The 21,340-nt window shown below is 35.9% G+C and overlaps 2 protein-coding genes across 2 annotated transcripts; one reads left to right on the top strand and one right to left on the bottom strand.

Annotated features, from left to right (window-relative positions):
* The first annotated feature begins 935 nt into the window (after window positions 1-935).
* On the top strand, window positions 936-15,384 carry si:ch211-107m4.1 (heterogeneous nuclear ribonucleoprotein U-like protein 2). The gene is made up of 14 exons (XM_067364514.1): window positions 936-1,536; window positions 1,635-1,737; window positions 4,282-4,358; window positions 4,457-4,596; window positions 6,369-6,471; window positions 8,061-8,173; window positions 8,429-8,692; window positions 9,530-9,652; window positions 9,745-9,855; window positions 9,939-10,107; window positions 10,184-10,366; window positions 13,476-13,540; window positions 13,628-13,705; window positions 13,785-15,384. The coding sequence occupies exons 1-14, from the start codon at window positions 1,071-1,073 to the stop codon at window positions 13,845-13,847; spliced, it is 2,058 nt and encodes a 685-aa protein (XP_067220615.1). The 5' UTR covers window positions 936-1,070; the 3' UTR covers window positions 13,848-15,384.
* An 889-nt stretch (window positions 15,385-16,273) lies between these two features.
* Window positions 16,274-21,264, bottom strand: nudt22 (nudix (nucleoside diphosphate linked moiety X)-type motif 22). The gene is made up of 7 exons (XM_067364409.1): window positions 21,225-21,264; window positions 20,799-20,965; window positions 19,220-19,724; window positions 18,831-18,944; window positions 17,075-17,172; window positions 16,895-16,988; window positions 16,274-16,748 (listed from the first exon to the last, which is right to left on the bottom strand). Exons 2-7 carry the CDS (start codon window positions 20,882-20,884, stop codon window positions 16,647-16,649), a joined length of 999 nt encoding a protein of 332 aa, XP_067220510.1. The 5' UTR covers window positions 20,885-20,965; window positions 21,225-21,264; the 3' UTR covers window positions 16,274-16,646.
* Between the last annotated feature and the right edge of the window lie 76 nt (window positions 21,265-21,340).

Here is a 21,340-nt window from a genome sequence, read left to right as displayed (position 1 = left end):
CATGATTCGGATCGCGTGTCAAACCGCCAAATGGCTGAAATCACGTGACTTTGGCACTCCGAACCGATGATTCGACACACTGATTCATAACGCTCTGAAGGTTCCTGAAGCAGTGTTTTGAAATTGACCATCACTAAATAAGTCGTTATTTTGTTTTGTTTTTTTGGCGCACCAAAAATATTCTCATCGCTTTATAATATTAATATTGAACCACTGTACTCACATGAACTGATTTAAATATGTTTTTAGTACATTAATGGATCTTGAGAGAGGAAATATCAGTGCTGGCTATGCAGACCTCACTGAGTCATCGGATTTCATCAAAAATATCTTAATTTGCGTTCTGAAGATGAATGAAGGTCTTATGGGTGAGGAACGGCATGAGGGTGAGTAATAAATTACATTCTTTTCATTTTTGGGTAAACTAACCCTTTTAATATATTTTATGTGTTATTTGCACAAATAGCATTAGTATTTTAGTATTTTATTAGTATTTTATTTATTTATTTTTATGCTAAGGTAATAACAATGTATAGTGTAATAAATGTACATACATTAAAAAAAATATATATATAAAAAACTTTGCAGGAATTACGATATTGATAACCGTTAAAACGCGTCATCAGAGTCTGAAAAAAGCGTCACGTGCAAAATATAAAACCATAATATCAAATTTGACAACACACTTTAATTATTTTAAAAATAAAAATTTTCAATTTCCAATTTCTCAAAAATACATGTATATATATATTGTCTATCACAATATGAGGTAAATTGAAACGTTTTTAGTTGGCTCTTTGAAACAACTTGTTCTAAAGAACCGATTCGCGAAAAAGATTCAAACTGCGTCACTGCTTGTAGCCAATCAACGATCAGCTCTCTCACGGTAGCCAATCAGCGCCCAGTTCACTCTCTTAAATCGCTTTACAGCGGGTTGTGTGTTTTGGTAGTCTAGGTAGGGTGTGAAAATGTCCAAAAAGTTAGAGAGTGCGGACTAACTGACCAATCTTTATTAAACAACAATATATATATTCGCTTTTTATATTTAATGTTGACAGGTCTTGTTGAAAATGTTGATAGCGGAAGTCAAAAAGCTGAAAGTGGCCCAGTTGAGGGCCATGTTATCGGAGCGAGGACTGGACTCGAAGGGCCTGAAGGCCGAGCTTGTGGTTCGGCTCATTTCTGCTATAGAAGCCGGTGTTGCGCCCATCAAAAGTGGAGATGAAGGGGAAAATGTGTGTGAAGCGCTCGCAGAACAGCCTCACTCTCAGGAGCATGAGCCGAGTGTTAGGACGCAGTCTGCAGTATGCACTAGTTCTACTAGCAAGAACATGAATGCTTATTCTGATCAAAGTACACAGACTGATCCACCTCAGCTCTGCTCATGCACACCAGAGGCCGTCACATCCAGACAACAGCAGAGGAATCCACAGCCTGTACATCCTGTCTCCCTGGCAACCGTTGCTACAGGGGAAGAGGATGCAGAGTCATCATCAGTCTTGGCCATCTCAGAGCCAGAAGCGCCACAGGATCAATGTAAGTCACCCTTAGAGCACTATTGGAGAAGTGTTTTTGCACTGATGGTGTAATAAAGTGATATGTCAAGATGATGATCATGGCTCTCTCTCCTGCAGTGCTTCATGGAGCTGAGACAGTGGACTCCAGCCCAGAGGAAAACACGGAGCTGAAGAGAGGCAGAGATTATTATGAGTTCAAAGAGGACATTCATTACAACAGGTATTGATATTGATCAACGGCATGAGCTGGTGATGCTCGTCAAAGAACATGATACACATACAAACATGATTATATATGTGTGAATGTATAAGTACTTAAGTAAGTATGAGCAATATCGCACTCGTAGCCGTGCTATATGGCTTTATATCAGCTCGGCTGTAGGTAATCACAGAGGTTCTGATATACAGCCATATTGCACGGCTACGAGTGTGATATTGCATTTATACAACAGTTTGACGGCACAAGTGTGTAAATAAATAAGAAATAACAACAGAGTGTCTTTAAAACCCTCTTTTGTGAAGAACTACTTCCGTCCGCCACAGATTCAAATCTCAGGTTTGACCATTTCTACCATTATTAATTCTGAAACATCACTTTAGAACTAGTAATGAAGTAATGTTGAGTCCCTCCACTGAAACGCATTGTATTTTGTACAGTATTATTGAGAGAGAGTTCGCCTGAGCGAGCATTACCTGTGTCTGATATAACATTCATTCTTCAGGTCGATGTCTATAATATTATATCATTATAAAAATCTGTTTGAATGTTCGCTGAGGAAAGCGATCTTTGTATTTGTCCCTTTTTACAGTTAAAGGAATTTTCCATAACATACAGCTAGGGCTGGGCAATTTGTCAAAAAAATAAAATCTTTTTTTTTTTTTTTTTTTTTTCCAGAATGATAGACCGATTCACGATTTCGTTTATTTTTTTTATTTTTTTGTTAAATATGAAGGCAAATGTTGTAAAATGCATTACAAATGTATCTTAAACACATCCTATATACTCAGAAATTATATAAAATAAGAAAAATCCTAAATATTTTTTAGCCAAAAAGTAATTGCAATAAATAACACCGGTAAAAGGCTATTCTTACACCACGCAAGTGACATATCAGTAAGATTTCAGTAGAATAAACATTCAGATTTTAGTTTAGCCACACAATATTAGTTGTTTTCATGCCTTTTGCACAACATTGCACCATTTCATGCTTTCAGCAACCTCTAAGTAGGGTTTCCATAGACCTGGCAAATTATTTTGTCTGAGATTGATACCAGTTATCTAAAAAGACATAAATAAACAAACATTTTCTAAAATCTAAAATCTGAATGTTCATTCTACTGAAATCTTACTGATATGTCACTTGCATAATAATTTGGAACGCGGTGTAACAGCAAATACTTTGTAAAAACAGAAAACAGCAGCTTTCAGCCTGTCACCATCATGTAAACATGAAATATCAAACATATAATAGTAGTCCTTTACCGGTTTTTGCATTTTATTGCGCTATTTGTCCTATTGTTTTTATGTCTGGCGGACATGTTTGGGTGTTGCACTCGTGTCTCGTATCTTTTGCAGCGTCTCACCCATGAAACGGCATTCTAAAAACACGGCGGTCAAGTTAAAGTTTAATAATTTTACCCTTTTTTCTCATTCCACTGCCTGTGTCTCATTTTTATAACGCATTTCGCCATCATGTGATCGGATCATTTTCTTCTCCTAACGATTATCATTGCTGTATTGTCAACATGTCTAATTGTAACGCTTGCTAACATTTTATTCAAACCGCAATTTCTCGATTTCAAAAATAATAAAATCGAGGCAAAACATTAAATTCGAATTAATCGGAAAAATCATCCAGCCCTACATACGGCGCTAAAACAACGTCCTTTTTTACAAAAGTCCTTCAATTTAAAAGTCTCTTGCGACTCACTGACTCATTCACTCTTAAAGTGTTGCGCCATCTAATGGCGTATTAATGTAACTTTCTCTCAATCCATATTACGCACTAATGGACCCTTTCTCAATACTGAATACAACATATTATTTAGATAAAGTAATATTTATTAAACAACATTTAAATTAACAACAATAGCCATTATAAATGACAATAGGAAATAAACGCAATTGTACAATTCAAACGTACAAAAGCAGTGCTCTACAGGATGTAAGTTAAATATAGCCTTAATTTTAAATTATGAATTTTTAACATAGCCCAATTCGATTTGCTCTGGAGCAAGTAATAGATTAATAAGACCAACAGTTAATAAGTACCCAACATGAATTATATCTCATGTTTAACCACTATAAAAGCCAGCGGCAAATCCCCGAAGCACTGGCTGAGATTAAGCTGTTCTCAGCGGGTACTCAAGCACTGAACGGCCGCTGACGGCCTGGAGCTTGCATCTCCGAAAACGTCTAAACAAATAGTAAAATAGGCTCTATGATTAAATTTGAGTCACATATTTCAGGTCTAAACAACTACATTCTCACCTAAAAACTCTTAAAACTACAGTTCATGGTGGATTTGATCAACCGCCATGACAGTCGCTTCAAGTGGAGAGATACAAACTGTGAAAAGGTAGGAGTGCTGTTATCACTAGAATATCACATGGCTCTCAGCCAATCAGATTCGAGAACCAGAAAGAATTGTGTATATATTTCACAATTTTATTTTTTGATGAAATAAATGTAGCTTTGGTGAGCAGAAGAGACTTATTTCAAAAAAATCGTACTGACTTTTTCTCCCGACTTGTTCTTCCTCAGAGCGAAGACTCCAGAGCTGCTGCCGGAGCCTGAGGAAGAAGCTGAAATGGATTTTGAGGATGTTCGACTCGATTCCTGTAAATTCATCAAGATTCAATCCATGTTCAGATATTGAATAAGTCATTTGATTCAAGATGAACGTCTGTCCTGAAGAACCGTGTGTTTGTGTTTACAGATAACTGTGACCTTCACTTTGAGGTGGATTCTGACGGAAGCAGCGGTCAGCCGCTCCTCTGGGAGAAATTCCCTCTGCTTTGGTCAGGGTGCAGGATGACCCATGGATTTTGTCATGGGAAGGTTGGATTCGAAGCCAAGGTGTGAATGTGTGAATCCTGTAAATGTTACTTTTAGCAACCAAAGTAATTAGTTAAATGTCATTTTCATATTGGTGAATTATTAAAATATATATATATATATATATATATATATATATATATATATATATATATATATATATATATATATATATATATATATACAGGGTTTCCGCGGGGTCTTAAAAAGTCTTAAAAAGTCTAAAATTCTGAACTTTAAATTTAAGGCCTTAAAAAGTCTTAAAAACGGCCAGATTTTCATCCAAGGTCTTAAATTTCATTTAGTCAGGTCTTAAATTTTTTTACCCATTTCCAGAAACGCTACCTGCTGAAAGTTATTACAAAGTAGCATAAAAGTAGCGAGTCGTAGTTCTTTCTGGGGTATATTGGTGTTGGTATACGCGGTGATAAAACTACAAATCCCGTGATAAATGCAATACCTGCCCGCGAAATACGTCTGCGTCTCCTCAGAGTTTGTTAAAGTTCGGCTACGTGTGGAAAATGGGAGTGTACATTCAACGAGACATGGCTAGATCACAGCGATTTCTGCTGTTGGTTACAAGCGGTACCCAGCTCCAGGTACGAGGCTCACTGCAAACTTTGAAGAAAAAAAAAAATCAGTTAGAGAGTCTGGGTGTGAAGCGGTGTAAAGGCGCTGGAGTCCCAGCCAGAGCGGAGAAACACAAACTAGCCGCAAAATCCCTTCAGCGGACTCGGCCAATTAGCCTCACCACTGCCGTCGTACTCCTCAATGCCTGGTCCCTCCGGTCTCCAGCGCAATATCATCACACCTCCGTCGAACAACCTTCGGGGTACTTTTGGAGCGACTGACACATCGAAAGCCGAGGTGATTTGTATACTAACGTACACACGCGGTGACTAAACAAACACCACTCATTTAATAGCAACAGTGAGATTAGCGATCTCTTTCAAGGGATGTTCCCTGATTCAGTAATCGTGAAGCCGTTCTCTTGCGGGCCCAACAAGATCGCTTATGGCGAGATTCGGATTGGGGGAGTTTATAAAGAGGGAATTGATTCGTACTCTTACCGGGCCGTATGTCGTAAAGTTCAATGAAAGCTAAAATCAGACCACCAGGACCATTGTTCTGGAACAATGAAATAGTTTAGTCGATGTACCTGGGCTCACAGTTTATGGGACAGTGCGGGACACACACACACACACACATACACACATACATATATCAGATAATCCATGTTAGATAGATACTCTAATTATCCCGAGGTAAGTATCTATCTATCTAAAATGGATTATCTGGTGTGTGTGTGTGTGTGTGTGTGTGTGTGTGCTACATTGGTTGTTACATGGGTTGGAGTAGCCTGTTCAATCTTTATTAGGCTATTAATATGCTGTTTTGTAATGTAAATAAATATGAGATGAAATCTATTCTATTTGAGGGCAAGTTTGTTTTAGCCTATTTTCATTTTGGGCCTAAGGTTTTGGGCATTTGGCACATTGATTTGTGTGGAAGGTTACTAATGTGATTGCTTTATCTGTAAATTAAATTAATGCTTTTTCAATGACTGAATTCATTGAAATAAAGTGATTTTTTTTTCAGAATTTCTTTGATTTGAATATTTTTTGGTAATGCGTCGTGTAGGTCTTAAATTTCAATCTTTATGGTCTTAAAATGTCTTAAAAAGGTCTTAAATTTGACTTACTGAAACCTGCATAAACCCTGATATATATATATATATATATATATAATTTTTTTTTTTTTTTTTTTTTTTTTTTTTTTTTTGTGGTCTCCAGTTTGTGAAGCGACTGTCAGCACCTGCATCAGACACGAGCTACGACCCTGATCTACACATGCTCAGAGTGGGCTGGTCTGTGGACAGCACGAGCCTTCAGTTAGGTAAAAATTACATCATGAAACTAGATGAGTAAAGTTTGGTGACAAATTGTGAAGTTGGCTTGAAAAAGACAGGCCAGTAATTTTGAAAAAGCTTGAAGTTTGAAGGTTTTCTGTTTGAAAATGTTTAAAGTTTAATGTAGTTTTAAAGTTTGAATGTTTTGAAGGCAATAAAGTTTTTATTTTATTTATAATTAAGATAGATAGATATAGTTTTTAGCTTGTTAGCATGTTTTCAAAAGTTGTTAACATGATTTAACATATTTTGCTAACATGATTTGGCATGTTACTAGCATGATTTAGCATCATTGCTAGCATGATTTAACATGTTAACATGATTTAGCATGTTGCAAGCATGATTTAGCACATGTTGCTAACTTAATTTGGCCTATTGCTAGCATGATTTACCATGTGGTTATCATAATTTAACATGTTAGCATGATTAGCAATTTTGCTAGCATGATTTAACACATTGCAACTGTGTTGATAACATGATTTACCATGTTGCTAGCATGATTTTAGCACATTTCTAACATGTTGCTAACATGATTAGCATGTTGTTTGCATGATTTAACACATTGTTAGCATGATTTGGCACACATTGTTAGTGTGTTGTTAGCATGTTGCTAGCTTGATTTAGCACATTGTTAATATAATTGGATGTGGTGTTTGATATGATTTAACACATTTCTAATGTGATTTTTGTCATTTGTGTTGCTAGCATTATTTTACATGTTGCTAACTTGATTTAGCATTTTGCTAGCTTGGTTTAACATATTGTTAACATGATTTACCATGTGGTTATCATGTTTTAACATGTTAGAATGATTTATCATGTTGCAAACATGACTTAGGACATTACTAGTGAGTTATCATGATTTAACATATTGCTAGCATGATTTAACATGTTGCTAGCTTGATTTAGCATATTGATAGCATGATAAGCATTTTATTAACATCATTTAACACATTGCTAATGTGTTGTTAGCATGATTTATGTTACAAACATGACTTAGGACATTACTAGTGAGTTATCATGATTTAACATTGCTTGCTAGCATTATTTAACATGTTGCTAGCTTGATTTAGCATATTGTTAACATGATTTGCATGTTGCTAACATCATTTAACACATTGCTAATGTTTTGCTAGCATGATTTTAACCCATTTCTAGCATTTTGCTAACATGATTAGCATGTTGTTAGCATGATTTAACATTTAACATTGTTAGCGAGATTTAGTGTATTGCTAGTATGTTGTTAGCATTATTTACCACATTGCTAGCATGTTTCATTGTTAACATTTTAGCACGCGCTGTTAGCATGTCCTAGGCTAGTTGAACAATTAGGCTTCGCCATAAAATAGATTAGACATATAAATAGTGTATATAAATAGTTAAGCCTATTTGCTATGTATAAACCGCTTAAATTCACGATACGATTTAGTTTACAAATGTTTTTGGTGGTTTTTATACGAAAACCGCCAACTTAAGTTGTATTACAGTCCTAAAAGGTTTCGATGGTTGGGGAAATTTTAGAAAAAATAAATGAAATATTAACAGTTTTTAAATCAGATTTTTCTTGTTCTCTCAGGAGAGGTGGAGCTGTCGTATGGTTTTGATGGACGGGGGAGGATAGTAACTGGAGGAAAGGAAGAGGCGTTTGGTGAGCCCTTCACAGAAGGAGATGTCATTGGCTGCTATGCAGTAAGATTAAAAAATAATTAAAGTAGGTTATAGTAAAGCTGTGTCCCAATTCAGAGGCTGCATCCTTTATTCAGTTTCTGTACCTGAAAACTACTGTTACTTTTTTTCGTGGTGGGGCCAGTGAAAATTTAATTGAATCGAATTGAGATCGATTGAAATGCTCAGCCCTACTTAGGACACAGCTTCAGATCAACATCACATTGCTCTTGTGTTAATTCAGTTCAGGCTCATTATCTGTATCTATTCCTGATCCAGTTCATCAGTGAGACAGGAGAAGCCACACTTTCATTTCACAAAAACGGGCGTTCTCTTGGAGTGGCGTTTCGCCTGACCTCTTCTGCTCTTAGAGGTCAAGCTCTCTATCCCCACGTACTTTGCAAAAACTGTTCAGTTTCGGTGAATCTTGATCCAGATACTCCCTGGCATCCTTTCCCTGCTGGTTTCTGCACACTAGCCGTACTTCCTCCTGGTCAAAGGTCTCGCGCGTCTTTGCCGACAGCATCTAAAAGTGAATGTGAGGTAGGAACGTGTGTTAAATAAACTAAACACAAACATCTGAATGAATATTAAAGGGTTAGTTCACCCAAAAATGAAAATAATGTCGTTTATTACTCACCCTCATGCTGTTCTACACCTGTAAGATCTTCATTCATCTTCAGAACACAAATTAAGATATTTTTGATGAAATCCGATGGCTCAGTGAGGCCTGAGCAATGACATTTCCTCTTTCAAGATCCATTAATGTGCTAAAAATCAGTTCATGTGAGTACAGTGGCTCAATATTAATATTATAAAGCGCCAAAAAAACAAAATAATGACTTAAATAGTGATGGCCGATTTCAAAACACTGCTTCAGGAAGCTTCAGAGCGTTATGAATCAGTGTGTCGAATCAGCGATTCGGAGTGCCAAAGTCACGTGATTTCAGCAGTTTGACACGCGATCCGAATCATAAATCGACACAAAAGATTCATAACGCTCTGAATCTTCCTGAAACAGTGTTTTGAAATCGGCCATCACTATGTGTCATTATTTTGTTTAGTTTGGTGCACCAAACATATTCTCGTCACTTTATAATATTAAAATTGAACCACTGAACTCACATGAACTGATTTAAATGTGTTTTTAGTACATTAATGGATCTTGAGAGAGGAAATGTCATTGCTCAGGCCTCACTGAGCCATCAGATTTCATCAAAAATATCTTAATTTGTGTTCTGAAGATTAACGAAGGTCTTACGGGTGTGGAACGACATGAGGGTGAGTAATTAATGTCATTATTTTCATTTTTGGGTGAACTAACCCTTTAATATTGTAAGATATTTTCTGTCACATTCACCCTCGTTCTCCATCTGTCAGGTGCTGATGATGGTTGGTATGCCGGGTTCTGGGAAGACCCACTGGGCTCAGGCTCATATGCTCCAGAACCCAAGGAAACGTTACAATCTTCTGAGTACAAACTCCATTTTGAACTGCATGAGGGTGAGAAAATCTATCACGATTATTGTGTGAAGTGGCGCATGTCAGAAATAAGACCTGCTCACACCATTTTCTTTATTGATGTTTTCCTACAGGAACCTCCTGGAGCCAATCACAGAGATCTGATGCTGCAACAGGCCACTCAGTGCGTCAGTCACCTGATCAAGATGGCTGCAACCAAGCGGAGGAACTACATCCTTGATCAGGTAATCAGGAATATGTGTGAGCTACAGCTTCATGCGCTGTCCTTTCATTCGTGTGTTCTCACGTTGTCACTTTCGTCTCCAAGGCCAACATTTATCCATCTGCCCAGAGACACAAGATGCTCTGTTTCCGTGGTTACCAGCGAAAAGCGGTGGTGGTTTTTCCACCTGATGAGATGTGGAGGAGACGTCTCATACAGCGGCAGCAGGAGGAGGGCATGGCACTTCAGGAGATGACTCTTCTTAAAGCCAAAGGTCAGACTTTAACTCGAGTTACTCAATCAGGACACATTTCTGTGAAACATTTTTTCATCTCTCTTCCTGTTTCCAGTGAGCTTCACACTGCCAGAGCAGGGAGAGCATCTGGACGAGGTGAAGTTTGTGGAGCTCGGCTCTGAAGAGGCCCTGAAGCTCTTAACGCTGTATAAAGAGGAAGCACGCCGCGTCCTACCCGCACCTCCCAAACGCAGGAAACACAGACAAGGAAGTCAAAAACGCCTCATTCATCATTGTGGTAAGAAGAGATGCTGAGAGATGATTTCACTGTGTATCCTGAAGCATGATTTTGACTCTCATGCTATCTTATTCATAAATGACAACTATTCGGCTGTGTCTGTTAAACCTCTGACAAATACAATCATGCCGGAAACATTCAAATCTGTGTTCGAGAGAGCGGTTGTCATGTATAGATACGAAACAGCTTCACAAACCGTGTTTTCAGCCACACAGTATCATTATTTTTGTATTACACAGGGTTTCTGCACGTCTTAAAATGTCTTAATTCACTCTTACACAAATTAAAGCCTTAAAAAGATCTTAAATTAGAGCAGAAAGTCTTAAATTCATAAAGTCATGGCATTAAATGTTGCATACATATATTATATATATATATATATATATATATTATATATATATATATATATATGTTTGTGTGTGTCACCCTGGACCACAAAACCTCTTAATAATAACCTAAGCTTTCCATTTATGTATGGTTTGTTAGGATAGGACAATATTTGGTCAAGATACAATATTTGAAAATCTGGAATCTGAGGGTGCAAAAAAATCTAAATATTGAGAAAATCGCCTTTAAAGACCTCAAGGCATTTTTAGAGTTGTTTTTTTTTTTTTCTGTGTAACAAACACAAAAGTAAAGACTCATAACTACAAAACTGTAGCAAGGAGAGTCAAAAGGTTGGTATCATCGTTTTCTTGCTGATAAAATCAAACAAATATATATAATTTTTATTATAATTTTCCATATCTATCTTATTTGACATGCAAAAGTTCAGGAAGGCAATAAGAATAAGATAGGAGGAAAGTTCTCCTATATGTGAGCTACATCTGGATCAAATTTTGTGGTGATAGCATAAAGTAATCAAAAGTTACTGCATTTAGAACCAAGGTGTTTTCTTTTTTTTTTTTTTTTTTAGCCCTTGATGCCCCCTAATGGGCATATTTAAAATCGTTCTTCCATGAGGAATATTTTGTGATCAACTGGGTTTTAGGGACACGCAAACTGGAGTCCTTAGCAGCACATATTACTTACAAAAATACATTTTTGATATATTTACGGTAGAAAATTTACAAAATATCTTCATGGAACATGATCTTTCCTTAAAGGTGCCATCGAACGTTTTTTCACAAGATGTAATATAAGTCTACGGTGTCCCTGAATGTGTCTTTGATGTTTCAGCTCAAAATACCCCATAGATTTTTTTTTTTTTTTTATTAATTTTTTTAACTGCCTATTTTGGGGCATCATTAACTATGCACCAATTCAGGGGCTGCTGGCCCTTTAAATCTCACGCTCCCTGCCCATCGAACTCGTGATTATAATACAGTGCATTTACAAAGTTTACACAGCTTATATAACACTCAAATGGATTTTACAAGATGTTCGTCATGTATGCTGCATACATGTGTCGGATCATGTGAGTATAGTATTTATTTGGATGTTTACATTTGATTCTGAATGAGTTTGAGGCTGTGCTCGTGGCTAAAGCTAACATTACACACTGTTGGAGAGATTTATAAAGAAAGAAGTTGTGTTTATGAATTATACAGACTGCAAGTGTTTAAAAATGAAAATAGCGACGGCTCTTGTCTCCGTGAATACAGTAAGAAACAATGGTAACTTTAACCACATTTAACAGTACATTAGCAACATGCTAACAAAACATTTAGAAAGACAATTTACAAATATCACTAAAAATATCATGTTATCATGGATCATGTCAGTTATTATTGCTCCATCTGCCATTTTTCACTATTGTTCTTGCTTGCTTACCTAGTCTGATGATTCAGCTGTGCACAGATCCAGACGTTAATACTGGCTGCCCTTGTGTAATGCCTTGAACATGAGCTGGCATATGCAAATATTGGGGCGTACACCCTGAATGTTATGTTGAGATTCGCCTGTTTTTTGGAGGTCTTTTAAACAAATGAGATTTATATAAGAAGGAGGAAATAATGGAGTTTGAGACTCACTGTATGTCATTTCCATGTACTGAACTCGTTATTCGACTATGCCGAGGTAAATTCAATTTTTAATTCTAGGGCACCTTTAATATCCTAATGATTTTTGGCATAAAAGAAAAATCGATCATTTTGACCCATATAGTGTACTGTTGGATATTGCTACAAATATACCCGTGCAACTTATGACTGGTTTTGTGGTCTAGGGTTGCATATAGAAAAACTTTCCTTTTGAATTAAGCTGATTTTTCTGAGCCCATATTTGTTCTTGTTTTAATCATGAACTCACTTCAGGTTGGTAAATTTCTCAGACTTCATATTTTGTCATTTTACATCTCAAGCAAATGTATCTTAATTTAAGAATGTTTAGGTATTTGTACCAGGAAAACAAAATCCTGAGGAAGAACGTCACTTTTTTGCAGTGAAATCAGTGAAAGTTATTTCCATATTCCGTGCTACTTTTTTGTAAAATGAATTAAATGTAATGGAAATCTGTTGGAAGTCATATTTTCAAACTCTGAAGTGTTGCTAAAACAACTCATTGTGTTTCTCCCTAGACATTTATATTTAGAGAACATATCGATGTATTGTTTTCCCTTCAATTTATTCCTTAAATTTCCTTTTGGTCTTTAAAAAGTCTTAAATATACTTTCATAGACCCTGCAGAAACCCTGATCAGAATAATTCAGATTATCACAGAAGTACTGGGATAAGTTTATAGCTCAGATATAAGCACTGGTAGCTCAAAATAGAGTAAATCACCTTTTGAAAGTAACTTTACGCTTCAAATAAAGATTGTGGAAATTACATCGTTACACCAGTAGGTGGCGACAAGTGACTGTTTAAAAACCTGTACTTGTCATTGAATCATTCATTCAAGAGATTTGTTCAAAAACACTGATTCATCCAGTAATGAAACAAGTGAAGTATATATGAGTGAGTCATTGAATCTTTCACTCAACTTTTCTTTTTTTTTCTTTTTTTAAATGAATTAAAATTTTTAAATAGACTGTAGCTAGCTATTAACATTTTGTCAGCACCTCTAGTGAGTTATTTTGTTTAGTTCAGAATTATGGGACAATGTGATCTCTATTTTAAATGATTAATTCTCAATTCATCTCAAAACACATGTGTTTTCATTTCCCCAGGCTGGAGGGGAGGTCCATTCAGCTGTCACAATCAACACTCACACTGTGCATTTCAGAAAACACATGTAAGTTTGTCAGTGTGATGTTGCACTATTATTAGGTATTCAAAACTAAATCATTTATATGACGACTGATGTGGATCATGCTCTTAGAGTCGCCGTCCATCTGCCTTCGGATGCAGCAGTGACCCACAGAGATACAGGAAGTATTACAGACCGTACACTGGGCAGGTAAGAAAACAAAGTATGGCTTATTGAAAAATAACATTCACAATATGCATATACTTAATAAATTTTGTTTTTCTTGCAGTGGAGCTTTCCCGAGCAAAACCAGAGTTGTTACGGGAGCATTTATTATGGCTGTTCAAGTTAGTCGGAAAGCTTCTGATAAACCCAGAACTTTTGTGTAGCAGGAAATACATCCCAAATCAGCATGTTTTTTGATTAGCAGTGCTTCACCTTTATAACAGTAATTGGTTCTGTCTGACTGTAATTTCATTTAGAAAGGTCATTGCTTATAATGAGGATCAAGCTTGAGTACCAGAATGCAGTTTGTTTTTAAAGGGTAGTTTAAATTCTGTCTTCATTTACTCACCCTCGTGTCTTGAGAATCCTGTGAGACTTTTTAGGGCTGTTCCAAATTTTATATGGTTTTATTCTATTTTCTAAAGACTGAGAAATCATAAGATTCAATTTTATTTCATAGATATTAACAGCATCAGTGTACTGTAAAAAAAGAAGTATTTCTTAACATCCATCTTATTTGCACTGAAAATACATTCAAGAACATTTTGTAAATGCGTGTAAATCTACAGAGCTTCTCTTGCCATTGTCACATTTTCTCATTGTGGCTTGTAAGGGAATATTCTCTGTAAAACTGTTTTTGGGAAAGTATTTATTGTGAAAACTGCTCTATCAATAAACATGAACCCGAAGTTCCCATCAGGTTCATACATCTAACATTTATTTATAGTGTGACGAGTACAAAGAGAATATTTTCCAGGTTGTGCGTCTTTATGGACATTTGTCTTTTTCAGTTTTTTTGTTTGTTTGTTTTTTTATCTTTTTGTCTATGTTAATGCCAACTGCATATATTTTGGCACTAGTGTGTATTTTAATTCACACTCATTTTCATTAATAATACAAAATAGTTCCACTCAGGACTTTGAAGGGCAAAAATGTCCCCATTGAAACTGCAATTTTTAATCCCAGGGTTATTTAACTATAAAATGATGCAGTCTTTGTTAATAGGCTTTCATTTTGTTAGCAAGGCTTCAAATAAAATTTTTTTTTTTTTAACCAAATCGTGCCATTTTCCTCAGGATTAAAGCAAATCCAACCACTGTGTACCAGTGGAGTTTTGCTGGCATCTAATGGGGAAAATTTGGTATTGCGCCCAAACAAAATCTTACTGAAAGCTCATTTTTTGAGATATCAACTTTAAATTTGGAATATGGCTTTGATTTTCCATCAGTTTTAGAGTTCATGTTTTATTAAACATATTTCATATAAAAACATATTCATACATAATGCTGATAAACTTAAACCTAACTTTTTTTCTTATTTCACTTTTTTTTTTTTTACTTCAACATATAATAATCTGTCAAGGGTCTTCTTTAACTTTCACCCCCACTTTTTTTTTTAGACATGAAAATGCACTATCCAAACTTAAATGGTTGTAATTCAAGAATACTTTGGAGTATAGACATAAGGCTGGTCTTGTTTTAAAGATGAAATTTGGCAGATTATTGTAGATGTGATATAACTTATGTAAGTGAAACTGAAAAGTTTATGAAAATGTAAAAATATTTTATATAAAATATATATTTTACAAAACAAATTTTACTCTAAAGCTGCAAGGAAATCAAAGCCAAAAATCTGGACAAGTTGTGTTCCAAATTTCAGGTTGATATCTCAAAAAATGAGCTTTCAGTAAGATTTTGTTTGGGCGCAGTACCACACTTTTTCACTAGATGACACCCAAGCTCCATTACTGACCATATAAGGGCGCCTCCATTTCCATATATGGTTTGAGTGATCTGAACCACATATTTCCATTATTTTCATACAATTTATGAAGTAGACATCCTATATAGAAGTAGTATGGGAAGATTGGCAGAATTTGATATGAATTCAGCCTCTAATAAACAAAAATAACATGATTGTGGGTTATAGATCGCTGCCACAATCATAAGTGTATTTTTTTTTTTTTTTTCTATTAAAAACATTTTCAGACCTTTTTTTCTCAAAATTGATCTTTTGAACTCTTGGCATGAAAACAAAATTGTTTCAACCAATCTTTAATGATTTTTCATGTTCATCACCATTTCAAAATAAAGGTCTGAACATGCCTTATGAGTATGAAAATATGCTTGTTGCAAATTGATAAATTACTGCTCCTCTGAAATTTATTTTGAAAATCAGAGTGTGTAAACTAGAGATTCTAAGCTTTCAAATGATATATAGTTTGTCAAGATTAGTTTAGGTTTAGTGTAGAATATTACTGTTTTAAATATGTAATGGCAAACGTCCCACCTGTAGGACGGTGACAGTTAAGGGGTTAAAATGAGAACAAACTTAAGTCTGTGCTCCCAAGTTTCAAATTATGACATTTTTCTCCTCTATGGACCTATGTTTAACTTTTTTTAATTGATGTACAAGTTTTGATCATAACACATGTAAATTCTTTCGTATTATAATAACTTGTTCCCTTGAGCTTCTTTGAAAAGACTTTCTCTGTAAATCCCAAACTGTCAAAGCAAATTTGCACCAAATTAAAAAGTCTTAATCATTCGTTTTCAAACTTTTAATTTAATATGAAAAGTTGCTTTTTCACATTCAGCCTGTTTACAAAGAACATATTTCAAAGGGTATCTCTGCAAAATATATTTTTTATATATTTACAAGATTCATTGTACAAATGACCTTTTTAGTTCCTGAACTCTCAAAGCAGGGACAGAAACCTTTATATGTATTCAGTACAAGAACTTCCATGTATAAATATTGTTACTACACCTTTATCATCCACCAGTATACAAAATATATGTATTTATATGGAATGTTTTTGCAATTTTTCAAACAAGTATCTTATATAATACACTACTGTATGAAAGACAACTCAAATTGTTGTCAATGTGCCATTATTCAGAGGCGGTTTTGCATCTGATTAAATTCAGTAATCAGGCATCACCCTCTGATACAGCAGAACTGCACCTTTTGCCGAAGGACACATCTCTGACCACAGGGGGGAGTGCTCGCTTAACTGGAGCATTTTCTGTAGAACAGAGAAATATGAAATCTTTATATAAGGAATGTGTAATTCTGTGTTTTTAACAATTGTTTTATAGACATCTTGCATATTAAGAGACGTGAATATGTAGTTAAAGCAAGTCTCTTGATGTGGTAGATATAAATGCTTACCGCTCGACTGAGAAACAGTATGTCAGTGGACTCATGGGCCTCAGGACCTCCACGTCTATAGAAATCTCTCACTTCCTCCGTCGTCAAAGTGCACCTTCACAGAGTAAAAAACACAGCTGTGTAGTTCTGTATGATAACAGCTCATAGTGTACAGACTGAACGACATAATATGAGGTTTACCGAACGTAAAACTCTGCGCTGGGCCGGCCTGCACTAGTGTGGTTCAGCGCAATTCCCATGAACAACGGCTTGCTTAGAGAACTGACAGGGACGTTCACCTGTAATGAGCAGGAACAAGAGCAAAGAAAGATGATGAGACCAATATAGTGGCACCAACGGCCACAGATTTATTCTTAAGGATAGACTCATTTTCAAGAGGGTCCTAATAAAGAAAAGTTAGATAAGACACAACAACAATCAAAAATCAACACATAAATATGAATGTTTGCCCATTAATAAATATAAACAGACATTTCATTTAAAGCAATTACAAGTTACAAAACAAAAAACATAAAAGATTGTACATTTAAAGGTAAATTATTCCAATCTCCAAATGCTTTCTTCCTAAAAACTTTCTTGAATAAAGGAGTAAGAAAAAGAAATATGAAGAATATGATACCAGATACTGTTGCAAATAATTGAAGTATAAATGACAGTATCATCTGCATAAAGATGAGAAGAGTGCGAAGGGAAGATCATTAATGAAAACAGAAAAAAGAACAGGACCCAGTATTGAGCCCTGTGGTACACCTCTTTCAGATTGTTTCCCTTGAATAACAACACATTGCTTTCTGTGATGTAAACAAGAGTTAAAGGTGCAGTATGTAAGATTTGTGTCCGCTAGATGTCGCTATTCAAAACAAAGGCGTAGCTTGATGACGCCAAGTTTAAGAGCGGAATCTTGGGACGTGTGGTTTTCACCTCAACGGACGGTGCAAAAGAATAGGGATTGGACTCGGGCAGAACTCATGTTCATGGATGCGATTATTAACGTTACTGTAGTATGAAGCAGAGCAGGAGCGAGTGTTGTGGAGCTGAACGAGGAGCTGGAGCGATTGATCAACACACGCCTCAAGAGCAGCGGGACTTTTATTATGACACAGTCGCCGGCGCCGCTTCCGCTTTTCCGGTCATGAGTATGAGGTAACGCAGCTCTGTTTATCATATTAGATACATTTGAGAGTGTTGAAAATGATGTTATAACGTTATTCTGTGCGTTCGCTCGGCGGCTGCTGTGAGACACTGTTACACACTGCAGTAAGATAGATCCATTTTACAATATCAGATTAAATACTGGATGATTGTGTTGATAAATGGCATGCAATTAATTTGAAAACATATTGTATGATGGAGAAAATTCTGTATTACTGTTACTAAAAATAAAGCTGCATCTGATTATGCTATGTTAGCCACTTCACAAAATAGTGTTTTTCCTCTGAGGCACGGTAAAGCATGAGACTCGCAAAATAAAATCAAGAAAATTAGATTTAAACGATAACACTCAATGTGTTGAGCTATATAACAATAATTAGTTTATAAATATATCAAAACAGTTGTTCCCTTGTCTATTAAAATGTATAATATATTAAAGCGTCTTTGTTGTTTCCATGGTTTCTACAAAATAAAAGCGGAAACCGAGGGTAACGCGGGTATGACGCCATTGACAGGCGACTCCTCACACGTCCCGCAGCCTTGGTTAAAATTGCAATTTTCTCACCATTTACAAATAGTTGCAAACATTTGGGATATTGTAAGTACTCAAGTGAACTAAATATATAACACTGGCCTAGTGGTTTTTGGATATTTTACTGAAAAAAATCTTACATATTTCACCTTTAAACCACAATAAAGAAAAACCAACTGCATACAGTATATCCAATTGCAAGTAATGATCAACTAGATCAATACGTGATTAAAGAAGTGCGCAGATACACACCTCATCACGGATCTCTGCACACACAGAGGAGAAGATCTCTGAAACCACGGCTCTCTCCTTACCCTGCAGAAGCTCAACACATATGACCTCCTCACTGACCTCTGGACACACCATCTACACCACAGGGAGAGATTTCTTAATAATACATCATTAATACACTTAATTATATAGAAATCTACATAGTAGTGGCTGAAAATGATGTCCGGTTTTTAATGACCCTACAAGTTTGATTAAACCATTAAAATATGAGGAAAAATAGTGTACATTTCAAGCAATATTTTGAATATGAGGGAAGAATAAAACAGTAAATGTACTTTATCTGACAAAATTATTTGGGGGAAAAGGGGAAGCTGCAGGTTTTTTTCTGAAACCCTGATGATGTCCGTCACCTTTGGCTCAGGATGACCTCCAGGTATGTCTAACAGTCCTGCAGCCTCTGCCACTTTCTGACTTCTCCTCAGCAGGACGACATCTCCATCTGCGGTTGCCATGACAGCGCCCACCCCCAGCGGCTGCGCGAGGAAAGCCTGTGGATCTGCACATTCATTCCGTCCATGACTCTGGAGATTTCCCGCCTCTCGCGACCAGTTCGTCCCGAGGTAGTCTTTATAACAGGTCAGGCCTAACTGTAATTTCAGCACACATGATTGCTCATCTTTTGTTGATCTGTCCGAGGATTTATTGCCACTTTCTAATTGGTCTCCTTCACCACACTGTAAGTGCATTAGGTTCTGGACAGCCTGCTCTCCCATTGGTCCGTTTTCCGTGACGCAGATCTCCGCTGAATGCAGTCTGAATTTAGCGCCGTTGAAGAGCCACGGTTCTTTGGTCACTCTGTCGCTCCACACGGCCTCGATGTGCTGCTCGATCTCAGGAAAACTCTGACGATTGAATCTAGTGTGGGAGAGTAGCAAATAAAATCATTTTTACAGCAGCAAGAATTCTGGTTAAAATGTATAAAGTGTCTGTAACTTCTCATTATTCATTACATACAAGTATTTAGTATCTAGTGTATGTATGTATATACAGTACAGTCCAAAAGATTTTTAATGTTTTTAAAATAAGTTTCGTCTGCTCACCAAGGCTACATTTATTTAATTAAAAAAACAGTAATATTGTGAAATATTATTACAATTTAAAATAACTGTGTACTATTTAAATATATTTGACAAAGTAATTTATTCCTGTGATGCAAAGCTGAATTTTCAGCATCGTTACTCCAGTCTTCAGTGTCACATGATCCTTCAGAAATCATTCTAATATGCTGATCTGCTGCTCAAGAAACATTTATGATTATTTTCAATGTTGAAAACAGTTGTGTACTTTTTTTTTTTTTCAGGATTCCTTGATGAATAGAAAGTTCAAAAGAACAGCATTTATCTGAAATACAAAGCTTCTGTAGCATTATACACTAACGTTCAAAAGTTTTTATTTTTTTTTTAAATAAATTAAAGAAATTAATACTTTTATTCAGCAAGGATGCATTAAATCAATCAAAAGTGGCAGTAAAGACATTTGTAATGTTACAAAAGATTAGATTTCAGATAAACACTGTTCTTTTGAACTTTCTATTCATCAAATATTCCTGAAAAAAAATATTGTACACATATTTTGTACAATTGTACACATTAAATGTTTCTTGAGCAGCAGATCATCATATCAGAATGATTTCTGAAGGATCATGTGACACCGAAGACTGGAGTAATGATGCTGAAAATTCAGCTTTGATCACAGAAATAAATTACTTTGTCAAATATATTCAAATAGAAAACAGTTATTTTAAATTGTAATTATATTTCACAATATTACTGTTTTTTACTGTATTTTTAATTAAATAAATGTAGCCTTGGTGAGCAGACAAAACTTATTTTAAAAACATTAAAAATCTTAGTGGTTCCAAACTTTTGGACTGCACTGTATATATATACATATACAAATAAGTGTGTGTGTGATGGAAAGATACTGCACCTGTCTGAAATTTCTATGCGTGTTTGATGTTCTCCAAGAGCTTGTAATGGATCACAGTGCAGCATGAGGGACACCTCTGGATCCATGACAAAACCTTTCAAACTGCTCCCAAGTGGACTTTCAGCATGGGTGTCTTCTTAGTGAGGTGCCCACCTAGGCATGCTTTTCTGAACAGTGAACATATAGACAGGCTGTATGTTTTAAGACAGAGTTAATCGGTCACAGGCGGTTCCCTGTTTCCTGTGGACTGTCTCTACTAGAAAAACAGTTGAATTAGCCTTACAAACGTTTAAAAACAGCGAACAAAGTTAACTGATATATGCAGTTTAGTGCATAGGAAACGGTACATTTAAATACACTTTTGGAGACTTTCACTTATTCTGTTATTGACAATATACAGCTACTAACCAAAACTTACTTCCTTACCTAAGAGGCAGTCGGACTCTTAACTGAACTTCCGCAATCGCTGCACTTCAAAATAAAAGTGTAACCGTGTAGACGAAACAGAGATAAAGGTACTGTCCGAAACGTAACCAAAGCAC

The sequence above is a fragment of the Chanodichthys erythropterus genome, chromosome 1 (genome assembly GCF_024489055.1).
Source record: "Chanodichthys erythropterus isolate Z2021 chromosome 1, ASM2448905v1, whole genome shotgun sequence".
In the NCBI taxonomy this organism is placed as follows: Eukaryota; Metazoa; Chordata; class Actinopteri; order Cypriniformes; family Xenocyprididae; genus Chanodichthys; species Chanodichthys erythropterus.
Note: the sequence above shows the minus strand (reverse complement) of the source record. Positions and strands in the feature narration are given on the sequence as shown.